This window comes from Schistocerca cancellata, chromosome 1 (genome assembly GCF_023864275.1).
Source record: "Schistocerca cancellata isolate TAMUIC-IGC-003103 chromosome 1, iqSchCanc2.1, whole genome shotgun sequence".
Lineage (NCBI taxonomy): Eukaryota > Metazoa > Arthropoda > Insecta > Orthoptera > Acrididae > Schistocerca > Schistocerca cancellata.
Window position 1 is genome coordinate 768,967,705 of NC_064626.1, and position 14,291 is coordinate 768,981,995.

Sequence of the window (14,291 nt, forward strand, 5' to 3'; positions counted from 1 at the left end):
TTTTCAGCATTTGTGTATCTTCAGATGTGTGTGGTTTCCTGGGTCCAAGTAATTTATTGCTTCAACTTTCACTACTGTTTCTATGTTTGCATGCTACAGTCGCATTTGCCTACACGTCATAATGTTGATATTTTCTACAATCTTTTCACACATTAGCTATTCGTTTTACTGCAGGGAATGTACAGATTCCCATTCAACATCCTTTAAAACTGAAATGTCACTGTTTCATGTGTAAGTACACAAAAGAAAAGTTTGTAATTGTATTTTTTCATTTTACTTAATTTAGTATTTTATTACTGTTTTTTGACCTTTCTCACTTAGTAATTCTTCTTAAAGAAGTATGTTGTTCTGTAGGCCTTTACTGAACTTGCACCTATTTGGAACACAAAATGCACAATGGAAATCTGCTGTGCAGATGAATCTGACCAAAGAAAGAGTGAGCCACAGAGGCATACAGGTATGACACGGATAGTAATAATGCAAGTGTAGTGGTCTCAGTGTATGCAGTAAGATAAATAAGCAAAGATATTAGTTTATAAGAATAATTTGTTTCAAAATCTGAAGCAAAACTCCAGAGTCCAATGCACCTTCTTCATCATACCCTATAAGAATTCAGTGTTACATTTTGGTGTTTTTGCATGCTTTGTAATATTTGAACATCTAACTCGAAAGAACTTCGATGTCTGTCATAACAATGTAACTTAGAAAGAGGAAAGTTTTTTGCTAGTAGGAACTTTTTTCACGAAAATTATTTCAGGATTTAGGCTAAATGTAATTCTTTATCTTTTGTGTATTAAAGGTACTGTACCATTCATTCATATGCCTGTTAGATTTCATCCAGTGTTACCAACACTTCAAAGTACTATATCAAGGAATCTTAATTTATCAATTCTTCTTTCAGTAAGCTACTGAATTATATGTTTATCATAACTGTCATGTTGCAGGTTCAGATGACATTCACAGATGCTGTTTGGTTTTGTATGAGAACTGCTTATGTGCTGAGAGAGATCTTCTTCTGGATGTATTACACCTACAGACAGGAAACCTTGTAATTACTATATATATATTCTTTAGCCCTTTTATTCCTGGAGAATTTTCTTACCCCCATAACATAACTTTAGTGAAATTTCATACATGTGAATCATAGCTATAATTTTCTCCCCTTGCTTCTGAAACAACAAGTAAAAATTGTATGACTTTTATTTCAACAGGTTATCTTACCATGTAAAGATTCCACAACAGTTTTATTTATAATTATGTTATTAGTTTTTCATTAAAGTATTCTAACATGTATTATTAATTTTTGTCACTCCTTTCTGTATTATAAATTAGTAAATTCATGTTGATGTAGAAGTGACATTTATTGTAACTATTATATTCAGACAGCATTTATATTATATTCACACATAAAAACATGTGGCCTGGTGTTTATGTTAGTGAAGTATCTCCACTAGCAATATAGAATTTTCTGTCAGGGTGGTTGAAGTCCTTACAAGTAAGCTTCAGGATCTTATTAATTTCCTATAAACCATACAGGAATGATGTTATTAACATAGCAGTAATTGCTTGTACATTATGTTCCATGGTCCTATAACTTCTGAAATGTGAATTGAACATGATTAAGGACAACTGAAACATAACATTATACCTCATTGAAAATTACAAATCTTCCAGAAAAGGGAGAACAAACAATGTAATTTGCTGAAGTTTTCAGTGGTTTGTGCAAAACAGTATGGAAGATGATTTTCAGCACCGTACTTACTCATTTCGTTTTTTCCAGTTATTACTTACCCTCCCATTCATTAAGCTTGGTATCCTTCAAGTTATCCCCTTGACTGGAGTTCTATATAAAGCAAGGTAGGATGTGCAAAATGGTAATATTGTCACATTTAATGAGCTCAGATTATTTCATTATGATAATGGTTTGTTCTCACAGTTACCAAATCAGAGACATACAATATTTTAATTATTAATAGCAGTTTGGCACAAGCAAAAAGAAACTCTGTCATGCTTCATGGATGGTGAGAGAGAGAGAGAGAGAGAGAGAGAGAGAGAGAGAGAGAGAGAGAGAGAGAGAGAGAGAGAGAGGTGGGGGGGGGGGGCAAGAATAACTGCCTCCAAAACTATTTCTCTCTGTGATCTATCTTGACACAGTACCATCCACCTAGTTTCATAAAGGTATGGTGATACTTAAATGACACATTTGTGCCTCCTTGAAATTAGATATTCGAATAAATGATGTAGCATGTTGCATGTTTTTATCTCTTTATTGAAAAGTTAAAGATGCCCAATATTCGATGTGGATGTCATAAAATACACACAAACCAGTTAGCGTACTATCTTTTTTGTGTTACTGTTGTCCGACAGGCAGTAGCGTTGTTGCACAAGTTCTGCAGCACCTGCAAATGTTTGGGACTGTGGGGATGTGGATGAAACACAGTGCATGATACACCGCTTGGAGAGACGCGGTTTAATCAGTTAATGAAATAGACAATAATATATCTATTCACACAGGGCTATTTACAAATAAAATTTACATGGAATCATTAATAAATTTCAATATTATCGTTAATATAATATTATCATTACAAGAAATAATAAAACGGTATTTTTGTAGGTTAATTACGTGTTCATGTTTCTGCAACGGGGTTACAATGGATTTTCACACAAGAGTACTCGAATGAAACGTGAAGACAACCGAAGAATTGGTGCCCAAAGACAGCTGTGGGTACATTTTTCCAAATACGAGTCCATCTCTTCACCACAGCCCCCTAAATACATCTACTTTTTTCTTTGTTTGCTGTCATCTCCCGTCGTTTATCACAGATAAATAAATGTTCTTTCACAATACAATTGCCCATTTACGTCATAATTGTCTCAAGTTTTAAGTCAGTACAATAAATACAACCTGTGCACATTCTTTACTTTTGTTTAAAATGTCTCTGAAGCAAAACAATGGTAGTGACAACGAAACTGATATAGCGACAGATACACAGCGTCTCTTACGAAATCGGACCTAATCAGCCGTCGTTTCTCTCATGTGGGCATTCTGTAGAACGTCTCTCAGCTTCGTCACCACATTTCTGTACAAGCGCAGCTTACAAACGGCTGCAAGTTGACAAAGGAGGTTCACCTGCGGTGCCCACGGATTGGGGTACTGTTTTCGTATACCAAGCAGGGCTAACACCTATAAATATGTACCCGGGTTCCGTGCACACCGAGCGAAGCCACCTCATAGCACAATCCCTGTGAACCTTCGTGTTATAGAAGGCAAATATTGCACAAGCGCCAAGCGCAATAGATCTAATTACTTTCAGGTACCACAAACAAAAACAAACACACACACACATAAAGCAGCAGTAGGCCCGATGCCGACTTGAGTGTCAGATCTGTCATATCCGTTCACACAAGGCTTTCGCCTCGTGCCTGCAAATGGTGTGACACTATTTCCTAATGGTAACGTCAACAGGGCCTTATCGTGGACGAATTGCAAGTCTCGAGGAACGCACCTGTATGACGGCGACCACGTTGGGAGCTGAAGATATCTGTAAAATACCAGCCGCTGGATGAAGTGAATCCATTGAGACTGAGAAGCTCGAGGAGGAATTTTACAGCTTCGCGTGGCGACAGAACAACAAAATGTAGACACCGAGCGAGATGCCGCAATGAACAAGAAGCGGGGACTACAGTGTCGTCCGTTCATATTTATCTTAAGTCACTTCAGGCGAATGCCGGGTTGGTTCCATCCACAAGATTACGACCAATTTTTCCCTTTTCCATATAAAAATGCCTTTTCCAGCCAAGTCACATCTTTACAATTCCACATGACTGTATATCAAATCCTAGGAAGAGAGGGAAAAAAATGGACACAAAATTTGGAAAGCGCCATATTTCTTGCAATTTTCTGCTGTCACTTGTCCGCTAAAAAGCATCAGTTTCATCTATGTAGTTGGCGGTATATCCTCTTCACGTTTATGCCAAAAAAAAAGTTTTTTTAGTTGCACAGCTCTATCCGCAAGAGTCTGCAAGTCGAAATATATCAGCGGCAATCTGGCACTTGCAGGAAACCAAACTGAATACTACGGGATAGAACCCACGTCTCCCAAGCTCGTGGTCCACAACAGGCCGCATCCGAGGCGCACTGCACAATGAATGAAAGCCGCCAACGACTGGGCGTTTGACGTAGTAGTCTCCAAAAGCACAGTAAAGTTTAACGAACAACAACAAATATATATATGTATGTATAACTATACAAGGTCCGCGTCGCACACCCGCACACAGTGTTCACACGCGCTCGTGGTCGCCGTCGTGCGCCCGCAGCGCCGCCGCGGCGCGCCTTCAGTCTGGCGACGCCCCTCCGCGCACTGCCCCGTCGCACACTCCGGCGCGGACGCACTGCTCCAGGGCGTCTGCGGCTGCGTCGTCGCCGCGCACGTACCTGAGGACCAGAAAACCATCCGAGTTACCAGTTGCAGTCTCGCACCTACCACCTAGTGGTGGTACCCCGTACATCGATGTATCGGAAATATCAGCGCATCGTAAAAACAGTATCGATATCTACATATTGACGTACGTATAAAACATGGCTAAAAGTAGTATCAAAACCATACACGGATGTGGCGTTACTATCAACATTTTATGTTTATAATTTGGATAATCAAATACGTAACGTAAACATCGACATGTTGTACAATAGATATTCCGTGTAGAAAACACCTACAAGCAATATGTGGCAATTCAAACATGGTGTCAAGAAGCTCCTGATAAATTAATGGAAATTAATGTTGAGCGGGAGGGAGGGGCGGCATACGAGAGTAATGACGTCTTTCGTCTCACAAGGAGACGGCACGACCGTGGCGTCGGCAATTTGTCCGAAATTTTGTGTGGTGGAAGGGGACCCCTAACACCTCACGTGGTTAAAATATTAGGACGCACTATCCGGACCCGGAAAATCCCGGGAAAAAAATCGTTCCAAAGTTTTTTAGGTGCCGTATGAATATACAATGGTAGTCCATGGACGAGCCGTCGTCTGGCCTAGACGCTTAGGGCTCGGACCCTTACGCCAGATGTCTCGGGTTCGATTGCTCCTCCGGCACTTTTTTTTTCTTCTGTTTCATTTTCTTTTGTTATTCCACCAATTATTCAAAAAGTTTCTCAAACCTACATTATTTTAAAACATTATTGTAGCTCAAGAACGTAAAGTTTTTCATTCACTGAAAAATATTCGTGCTCGTTGTTCTATTTCGTTTTATGGGGTTTCAAGGTTTAAAGGGGCTTTGTAAGGGCCCCCTTGGGATTATAACGGTCATCTTAAAAAACATAGGACTTTACTTCTCAAGTAAATGGCAGTTTGTTTTTCGATTTCGTCGTGAACAGACGTGCCTGTTTCAAATTTCAACGTATTATTCCGATCCGAGGTTAAACATGTCGACTGAAGAAGTTGCTGGCTCGTCTGGAATAGGAGAAGAAATTCCTGAAGAATCCATTCACAGTGATCTAGCAAAATTACGATTGAAGGACGCAGTGGTGTATTATGAAAAGCTGTTGATGGAAAATAATTTAATTGCATCGACATCTTCGGAAGCAATCTCTCGCGATGCTATGTTCTTGTTTATAATTATTATATGTATAAAAATTGAATGTTTTCCAATCGACTTTGTTATTCTGATTAAAACCCCAATGTTTCTCCTAATATAATTTACAATGAAAAATGGAAAACCCACCGCCATGAATTGTGTTGTTCGACAGAAAGAAAATAATTTTTATTCAGTAATGTAACTAATTTGGTAAGATAAGGTAGGTTTGGGAAACTTTCTGAATAATTGGTGGAATAACAAAAGAAAATGAAACAGAACAAAAAAAAGTGCCAGAGGAGGAATCGAACCCAAGACATCTGGCGTAAGAATCCGAGCCCTAACCATCTAGGCCAGGCGGCGGCTCGGCAATAGACTAACATTGCATACTCATAAGTCACCTAAGAAACTCTCGATCGATTTTCCCCAAAATTTTCCGGGTAGTGCGTCCTAATGTTTTAAACACGTGTGGTGTTAGGGGTCCTCTTTCACCACACAAAATTTCGGACAAATCCCCAACCCCACAGTCGTGCCGTCTCCTTATCAGGTGATCTATATAGCAGCCAAAAGCAATAGCAGTTTTTAAACATCAACAATTTATACGGTATAATATTCATATAATTAACACACTTTGAAACATTAAGTATTTTAAAATTTGTGATTTATAAAACTCAAAAAAATTTAGTTTCAGTCCAAGGTTGAAAACGCAGAATTCCTTGAAATTTTATGAAATTCCTGAAATTCTGAGATTTTCCAGGTTTTTTCCAGGTATAATACAATTCCCTATAACGCAATTCCCTAAGAATGCCAAGTTTTCCAAAAGAATCGCCTCCCTGTTGTCGAACCTTTCATATTGCTTTCTGAGAACTAACAAAGGCCAACTGGCGGTTCCGTTCCTTTCATGTCCGTATCAGTCTGCCACTTGCAACCACAGAATGCAGATGGATGTAATGACAATGCTGTATGTCCACACCTGGCTATGGCGTGAGAAGTTACATAGTAATTGTTGCCTTCATTGTGGAGGATTTGTGCCTTCAAAAAAATGGCTCTGAGCACTATGGGACTTAACTTCTGAGGTCATCAGTCCCCTAGAACTTAGAACTACTTAAACCTAACCAACCTAAGGACATCACACACATCCATGCCCGAGGCAGGATTCGAACCTGCGACCGTAGCGGTCGCGCGGTTCAAGACTGTAACGCCTAGAACCGCTCGGCTACGCCGGCCGGCTTTGTGCCATCATCTATCATATGAAGTTACATCGCTACCAAAGAAAATAACTCATTGCATACCTACACAAAGGATTCAATATGATAGTAAGAAATCTAGGATTCTGGTTTTATTTGCCACTCAGTAGAGACTTTTGCAGAAAGAATTACGAAAATGGTAGTAGTCTACTTTTGCGAAAAACAAGCTACTCCTGACAGACTTAACCAAATATGTTCCGGGGATGTGCGCCATCAGCAGCAGCTTTTCATTTCGTATCTTTTTTACTATTTTGTACGACTGCAAAATATTTTATCCGTTTTGGGTGGACAGTTAGTCACGACATTAGTCAATGTTTTTCATGTGAGCACACTCTCCACACCTGAAACTAGAGCGTTAATATCTTTTTATTGATAACACACTCGAATCAATCAAAATGTATATTGCCTCAGCATATAAAACGCAATTTTCGCATTTGCATTACCGTTACGGATTTTAATCGATTTGCGTGCCATCGATAAAGAAACATCCACACTGTTTGCAGAAGAAACAGTGGCAAACAGGCTAACCAACCAAAGGAAATGAAATGTTCCACATTCACACAAAATGGTAACTAAGATATGAAACAGAGACGCACTGATCATAACGCAGATGCATATGTGAAACATTGAAGCTGAAGGTACAGAGATTTCGGAATTGTTATTTAATTTCATGAAAAGTGAAATGAAAACACGTATATGGATCACAGCGTACACGTCGAACGAATGTTCCTGTTTGGAAGACACCGCCCCTTTCAGGGAAGGTATGCTACTCAAGGGTTGTGAAGGTGAACGCTCCATCTAATGGACGGACTCCCTCTCCCATCCCCATTCCCCGTCACAGCTTTTCACCACTATCTAACTATTTTATCAAATGATGCCGACCTCATTTAGTCACGTTATGCCTCAAATTTCTTTTCTCCCCAATTCGATATTTACCTCGCCATTAGTTATTTCATTTACCCAACTAATCTTCAGCGTTTTTCTGTAACAACACACTTCAAAAAGCATCTGTTCTGTTGTTGTTTGTACTGTTCATCGTTCTCGTTTCACTTCCGTACAAGGTTACACTTCAGACAGATACCTTCAGAAAAGGATTTCATAACACTAAACATTTCTCTATCTCAGGTAACGGTTTTCTTGCTATTGTCAGTCTGCATTTTAGATCCCCTTCATTTCGGCCATCGTCGATTATTTTGGTGGCTAAATAGTAACACGCAAGTACTGTTTTAGTGTGCTTTTCTATCCTCCTGCTGGGTAGGCGGAATCGCTGATCTACAGGCTGTATAAAAAGCTCGCTCGCATTCCCAACTCGCTGCAAAGCTAGTCTACTCCGGCCATGTCGCAGCATGCGATCCAGGTGCAAAGCGGCCGTCAGAAGCGCAATGATGCCCATTGTGTAAAGAGTACGGCGACTCTCGGTCGTTTGTCTGCGCAGAAACAAAGCGCCGCATTAACGGTTTAAACCGCTCTGCGAATAACGCAGTTTAAAATAATAGCGGCCATATTTTGGTCAGCTCGGCCTGCGGTGGGCGGCGCGCTGCGGAGAGAAACTCGTGGCCGGGGCTCCGGCGACCTGCGAGAAAGCGCGGCCGCTTGTGAAACACACCGTGGATGGCCGAGCGGCTCTCGAGCTGCAACAGCCTTCGCGGACGTTACGCTACAGTAACATACAGCCTCAAGAACTTCCACGCTGCTTTCAAGGTAGAGTAAACCCTGGAAAGCCACCTGGACTGGATGAGGTTCCTGTCAGATTCTCCAGAGATTAAGCGAAATAACTTATTCCTCTGTAGGCTGTAGTATCATCGTAGCCCTCTGGACCATCAAAGGATACCTAGCGATTGGGAAAAGGGTCTTTCGACAGATGCACATAATTTCGGGCCTATATCTCTGGCGTCAGTCTGTTGCAGTATTATGCAACACATTTCTCACGTTTTGTGACTTATTGGAATTCGAATATGTCTTGTATGGATTTCGACATTGATACCTTACACACGTGTTACGAAACTCAGTACACACTGATCATCTATGAGTTCCACACTAACGTCGTGTTCCTTGAATTTAAGAAGGCAGTCGATGCAGTTACCCCACTGTCGTTTAGTGAACAAAATACGAGCTTACCGTGAGCCCGACCAGATTTGTAATTTCAGTCAAACTTGCTTGCCGAGAGCCCTCAACCCGTCACTCATAGAGGAACGAACTGACAAATGTAAAAATATTTTTTTAAATATTCAAATGGAGTGTTACAGAGCTGTTAGTCTTTACAACATTCATAAATGATGTAACGGATAACAGCGGAACCACCGTGAGCCTTTTTTTTGTTAGACTCTGATGTCGTCTATAGGAAGGTTGCAATGCCGGTAAACTTACGAAATGCAGCAACACCGGCAGTGGATGTAAGATCGGTGCAGAGACAGTCAGTTGCTCCCAGACTTAACTAAGTGTAACGTACTGTGCACAAATAAGCAAAGAGGTCTACCACTGTCCAATTATCCTATTGATCACAAGTAAATAAAACGGAAAATACCGTAAAATTCCTATGCTTAGCCTTCTAGAGGACCTAAAATATAATGAGTACATGAAATTAGACAGTCATTGAGGAAAATTTTAAGGAAATGTACTTGATCCGCAAGTTAAGTGACTTACTAATATCTTGTTCGACCGATTCAGTGTGGAACCATTACGAAGATAAAATTAATAAAAATAGAGACAATCCAACGAAGAATGGTGCTTGTCGCCATGGTTCAAATGGCTCGGAGCACTATGGGACTTAACATCTATGGTCATCAGTCCCCTAGAACTTAGAAGTACTTAAACATAACTAACCTAAGGACATCACACAACACCCAGTCATCACGAGGCAGAGAAAATCCCTGACCCCGCCGGGAATCGAACCCGGGAACCCGGGCGTGGGAAGCGAGAACGCTACCGCACGACCACGAGCTGCGGACACTTGTCGTCATGGGATCACTTTGTCGGCCCTAGAACATTACGGAAATATTCAACGAACTACACCGGCAGACGCGACAAGAGAGGTGTTGTGCAGCACGGAGAGGTTTACTGTTAAAATTACCAGAGGCAATGCTCCGAACAGAGTTGGGCAACGCACAAGTCCATCCCGCTACAAGCAAATTTGAGAAATTAGATCACATACGGAGGCTTGCCGACTATCGTCCCTCCCACGCACAATTCACGCATCGAACAGGGAATGGGGGAATGATAGTGGTACTTGAAGTACCCTCCATCTCGCACCCTAAGCTTGATTGCCTAGTGTAAATGATATTTTTCACCTCAAGTTATTTGAAAGCAACAAAAGGCGGATGAAATCTGCTTCTTATTTTTAAATGTCCGTAGTTTCACGAAGGCATACGATGAAGGATTGGGAGAGGAGGTATTAGTCTGATAAGTAAACATTTTAATCCTTTCTCTTTTACGAATGACTGAGTGAAATAAGATACTCATCATTTTGATAGAAGACAATAAATGACATACAAGAACGTTCCTATCTGGAATAGCAATTAATCTGTGTCATTTCAGACTTAGCACTAACTTGGTTTGTTAGAAACACGAGAATAAGGAGGTACCAAATTTTTGGTAACACAGTTCGCACGAAACAAAAAGCACAGACAAAATAACTGCACAATGGGAGATCAAACTCCGTTATCCCGAATATGAGACCAATGTCTTAACCACTACGCTGCTTCACTCTGTATTCCAGCAAATGAATGATCGCCAAAGCTTCCCTCACAGAAGGAAACGTTTTGTAAGAACACTGAATTGAGTGTGTACAATAAGAAAATATTTCTGATTTTTCTTATCACTAGATACTTCGAAGATCACGAGGAAACTCAATGAGGAGCAAGAGCCACACTATACAATTTGTTGTGGAGTAGCACTGGTGATTTCGTGACTTGGAAGCCGTAATTATGTGACAAATGGCTTTACATTGGCTATCATGGTTGCCACGACAGCTTTTTACAGTTTAAAGTGTCCTGGTTGCTTGGGATTTAACCTCCAATTGTTGCAATCAAGCCCTCTTTCTCAGACATATTTTGTGACTTTCTTCGATTGGCTGTAAGACATGTATCACTCACCGAAGTTTCCTACCTGATAAGATATCAACACCAACCTCACGAACTATTAGTACATTAGCGTCAAGGTGTTTTACGAATATCGTAGCTGCAGTGGTTCGAATGGCTCTGAGCACTATGGGACTCAACATCTGAGGTCATCAGTCCCTTAGAACTTAGAACTACTTAAACCTAACTAACCTAAGGACATCACACACATCCATGCCCGAGGCAGGATTCGATCCTGGGACCGTAGCGGTCGCGCGGTTGAAGACTGAAGCGCCTAGAACCGGTCGGCCACACCGGCTGGCGCAGCTGCAGTGACTGGCTGACTTTACACTTTGCAGATAACTTCAATTTTGCGAATTCATTACTTTCAATTTCCGTCCATTACGAATTTCGACTATCATATCATAAGTAAATTTTGTATACTTTTGTGTTAAGTCTGAAACTGCGGTTGCGGCGTGCACGAACAAAGGTTTGATTAGTCTCACATGTATAATAGAAGTGAAACACTTCCAAAGCGCCTGCAATTTCAGATGTGAAAGACAACAAAATACTCATCATAACAATGCTGTGACCATAGAAACGGGAAGTGGAGTAACATAAAAAGATTAGCTACGGCAAGCAATTTTTTTAAATTTTTGCATTACCTAATTAGTCGGAAAGCTTGAACAATGAACAAGGAAAGAAGTTATTTACAATTTTAAAAATCCAAGCTATTCTCTTTCCATCAACAAGAATACTAATGACACTATATTTGCGGTCAGTGGGTCTGAGAATAATTACAGATCGCAGCCAGTTGTACGAGTCAGTAAGGAAACGTAGTTGCATTACGTCCCCTATTTATTCGAAGGGGACTTGGCGATAAAAGCCGGTCTCTAGCGAGTGCTGCCACTGCCTTTTAGAGGAGATCGATTTTTTTCTTGTATGTTACGCTGATCAAGCAGCAGAAAGCGGATAGGGAGATAAGAGTCTTTGGAACAGTGCTAGTAATGTGTAAAACACACACACACACACACACACACACACACACACACATCCGCTCGCGCGCAGAGAGAGAGAGAGAGAGAGAGAGAGAGAGAGAGAGACGCTGGCTAATTTACAAGTAAAATATTTGAGCGTTAAGATATAGGGCACTGGCGATAATGTGGAAGCCACAAACGGGTCGTTCGTTAAGAAAATGGGAAGGTAGAAGTGACAGCACGCACCTACAAGAAACAACTCTGTGGGTGCAAATTAAGGGCGTTATCTGCCGCATTTCTGGCCTCGACATCACAACAGCACAGTAATTATCTCCTAAAACTGCAAGGCGTCCGCGGAGTTATTAAGCACTCAAAATCTGATCTGTAAATAGTGCACGTTAACGAAGAAAGTATCGTACAGTCATTGAGAGGTATTCAAAATTAACGAAAGAAAATAATCATTCTGAAAACTGTTAGCACTTTACTATCGTAACGAGAGCTGGTTCCCACTAAATCTTTTGCGAATTACTTTGGTACGTCCCGCACGTCACCCACCACCAGTCTAGAGACAGGGATTGCGCTAACTTTGGGCATTAACCACTGAGTATTCCGCCTCTTTCCATCCACAGCCCTGCACAACTTATTTGCGATCCATCAGTGCATCCCGTGGAGACGTGTGGCACTGCACACGTGTGCACACAGCAGCGCGGCGCCAGCTAGTCCTAGTGTCCAATTGCTGAGACACGGGGATCTGGCGCCGATTCAGCATAAATTATTAATCGCCGGCGCGTCCTGTCAACAAGGCGACGTAATCGCCGGTACACGGGCACGCACTAATGTGTGCAAACAAGCAGATCGCCATTTGCAAACAGGCTACTGCATTCATGTCAGCCGACAGCATTGTCTACAAATTATTCTATGAGATGTGACACCCATTAGCGCAGCTAGCGTCATTCTTTCTGTTCGGTATTCACTGCGCAGCGGCACTGGGAGCACGTGCAGTAAACCGGGCTTGCCACATTCGTATGAAACGCAGATACCTGCACAGCGGGTTGATGCTGTTTTTGTTCCCTCAGCCAGCGAAGTGGAACACATAGGAACTGCACAGACTAGACTTTGAAATTAATTTCCAAAAATTACTACTCCATGTGACATCTCATGCAAAGGATGTATCACCAGAGAAGCATTGTCTAATTCTTTGTCATTTGCTCGTTCCATACAGTTAGGCAATGGCACGAAGGTAGTAAAGCATTATGACTGCAGTAGACAGACAGAATTAGAACTAAATTACAATAAATTACAGAGCGTTTTCACTTTCGTAACTGCTTGCTAATTAAGTTAGCCCGAGGCCTGTCGGAGGATCATTGCCTACATAGTGTTGCCTTATATTAAAGTTTCACAATACCTCAACAGCGGATAATCTCACCTTCGCCATTTTTGTTACGTTAATTGTTCTGTTAAGGCTGAAGGTTGGACTTTTACAAAATTATGAGACACCGTTCTGAAGCAAAAACAGCTCTTTCTACCGTAAAGCGTCGAACCAATTTAACTAGCAAACACTGATTGAAATGGAATGACCACCTTATCTTAAATTTTCGTAACTGTCGCAGACCTCCAAACACCTCACTTTTCACAAGGGAGCAGACTAAGAACTGTAACTGTCACTCCATTAGCTTTGGCTTTTGCAGAATCACAGAGTACCTACTGTGAGCAGGAAGAAAAGTATTGTCTGACAATCAGACTTCGAAAATGTAATTAGGATACACTCCACGCAAACTCCTGTAACTTTTTTGATGCAAGCTATTCATCGGGAAGATGCTATGTCAACTGTTGCCCGCTTTAACTCATTCTTAACTATATTTAACTAACATAGCTAACATTTCTTTCATCTAACATCAGTTTCTCACTCCTTTTTTATTTCATCCTGTGCATTTCTTTCCATACAGATATTTTCGGAATGCTGTTGAGAACCAAACTGCACGTTTATATGCCACTGTACCCCAAAAGAAAAAGTCCCAAGGCACGTTACTGATGACGAATCTTCAAAAATTGAATGAAGGAGCCGGCCAGTGTGGTCGAGCGGTTCTAAGCGCTTCAGTCTGGAACCGCGCGACCGCTACGGTCGCAGGTTCGAATCCTGCCTCGGGCATGGATGTGTGTGATGTCTTTAGGTTAGTTAGGTTTAAGTAGTTCTAAGTTCTACGGGACTGATGACCTCAGCTGTTAAGTCCCATAGTGCTCAGAGCCATCTGAACCATTTTTTGAATGAAGGAGTCACGGGTTTTAATGTTCGTGCTGGTATGCCTTCACGAATTTGTCGATTACCATTTAAAAAGTGCTCCTATGGTTATGCATTTAGTGCCACAAACATTTAATTTTTTGCAACGGGTAACAGTGAAAATAGCTGAGATTTATGTTTGTCAAGGAGCACATATCCAT

General features: G+C 41.2%; 1 protein-coding gene across 2 annotated transcripts in view; it reads right to left on the reverse strand.

Moving 5' to 3' along the window:
• Positions 1–2,130: 2,130 nt before the first annotated feature.
• LOC126186917 (homeobox protein araucan-like) overlaps positions 2,131–14,291 on the reverse strand; it is a 323,994-nt gene continuing 311,833 nt past the window's right edge. For both annotated transcript variants that reach the window (XM_049928252.1, XM_049928251.1), the window contains exon 7: positions 2,131–4,438. In XM_049928252.1, coding sequence (XP_049784209.1) covers positions 4,339–4,438 — 100 coding nt within the window. In that variant the 3' untranslated portion in view covers positions 2,131–4,338. The remainder of the gene's footprint in view (positions 4,439–14,291) is intronic.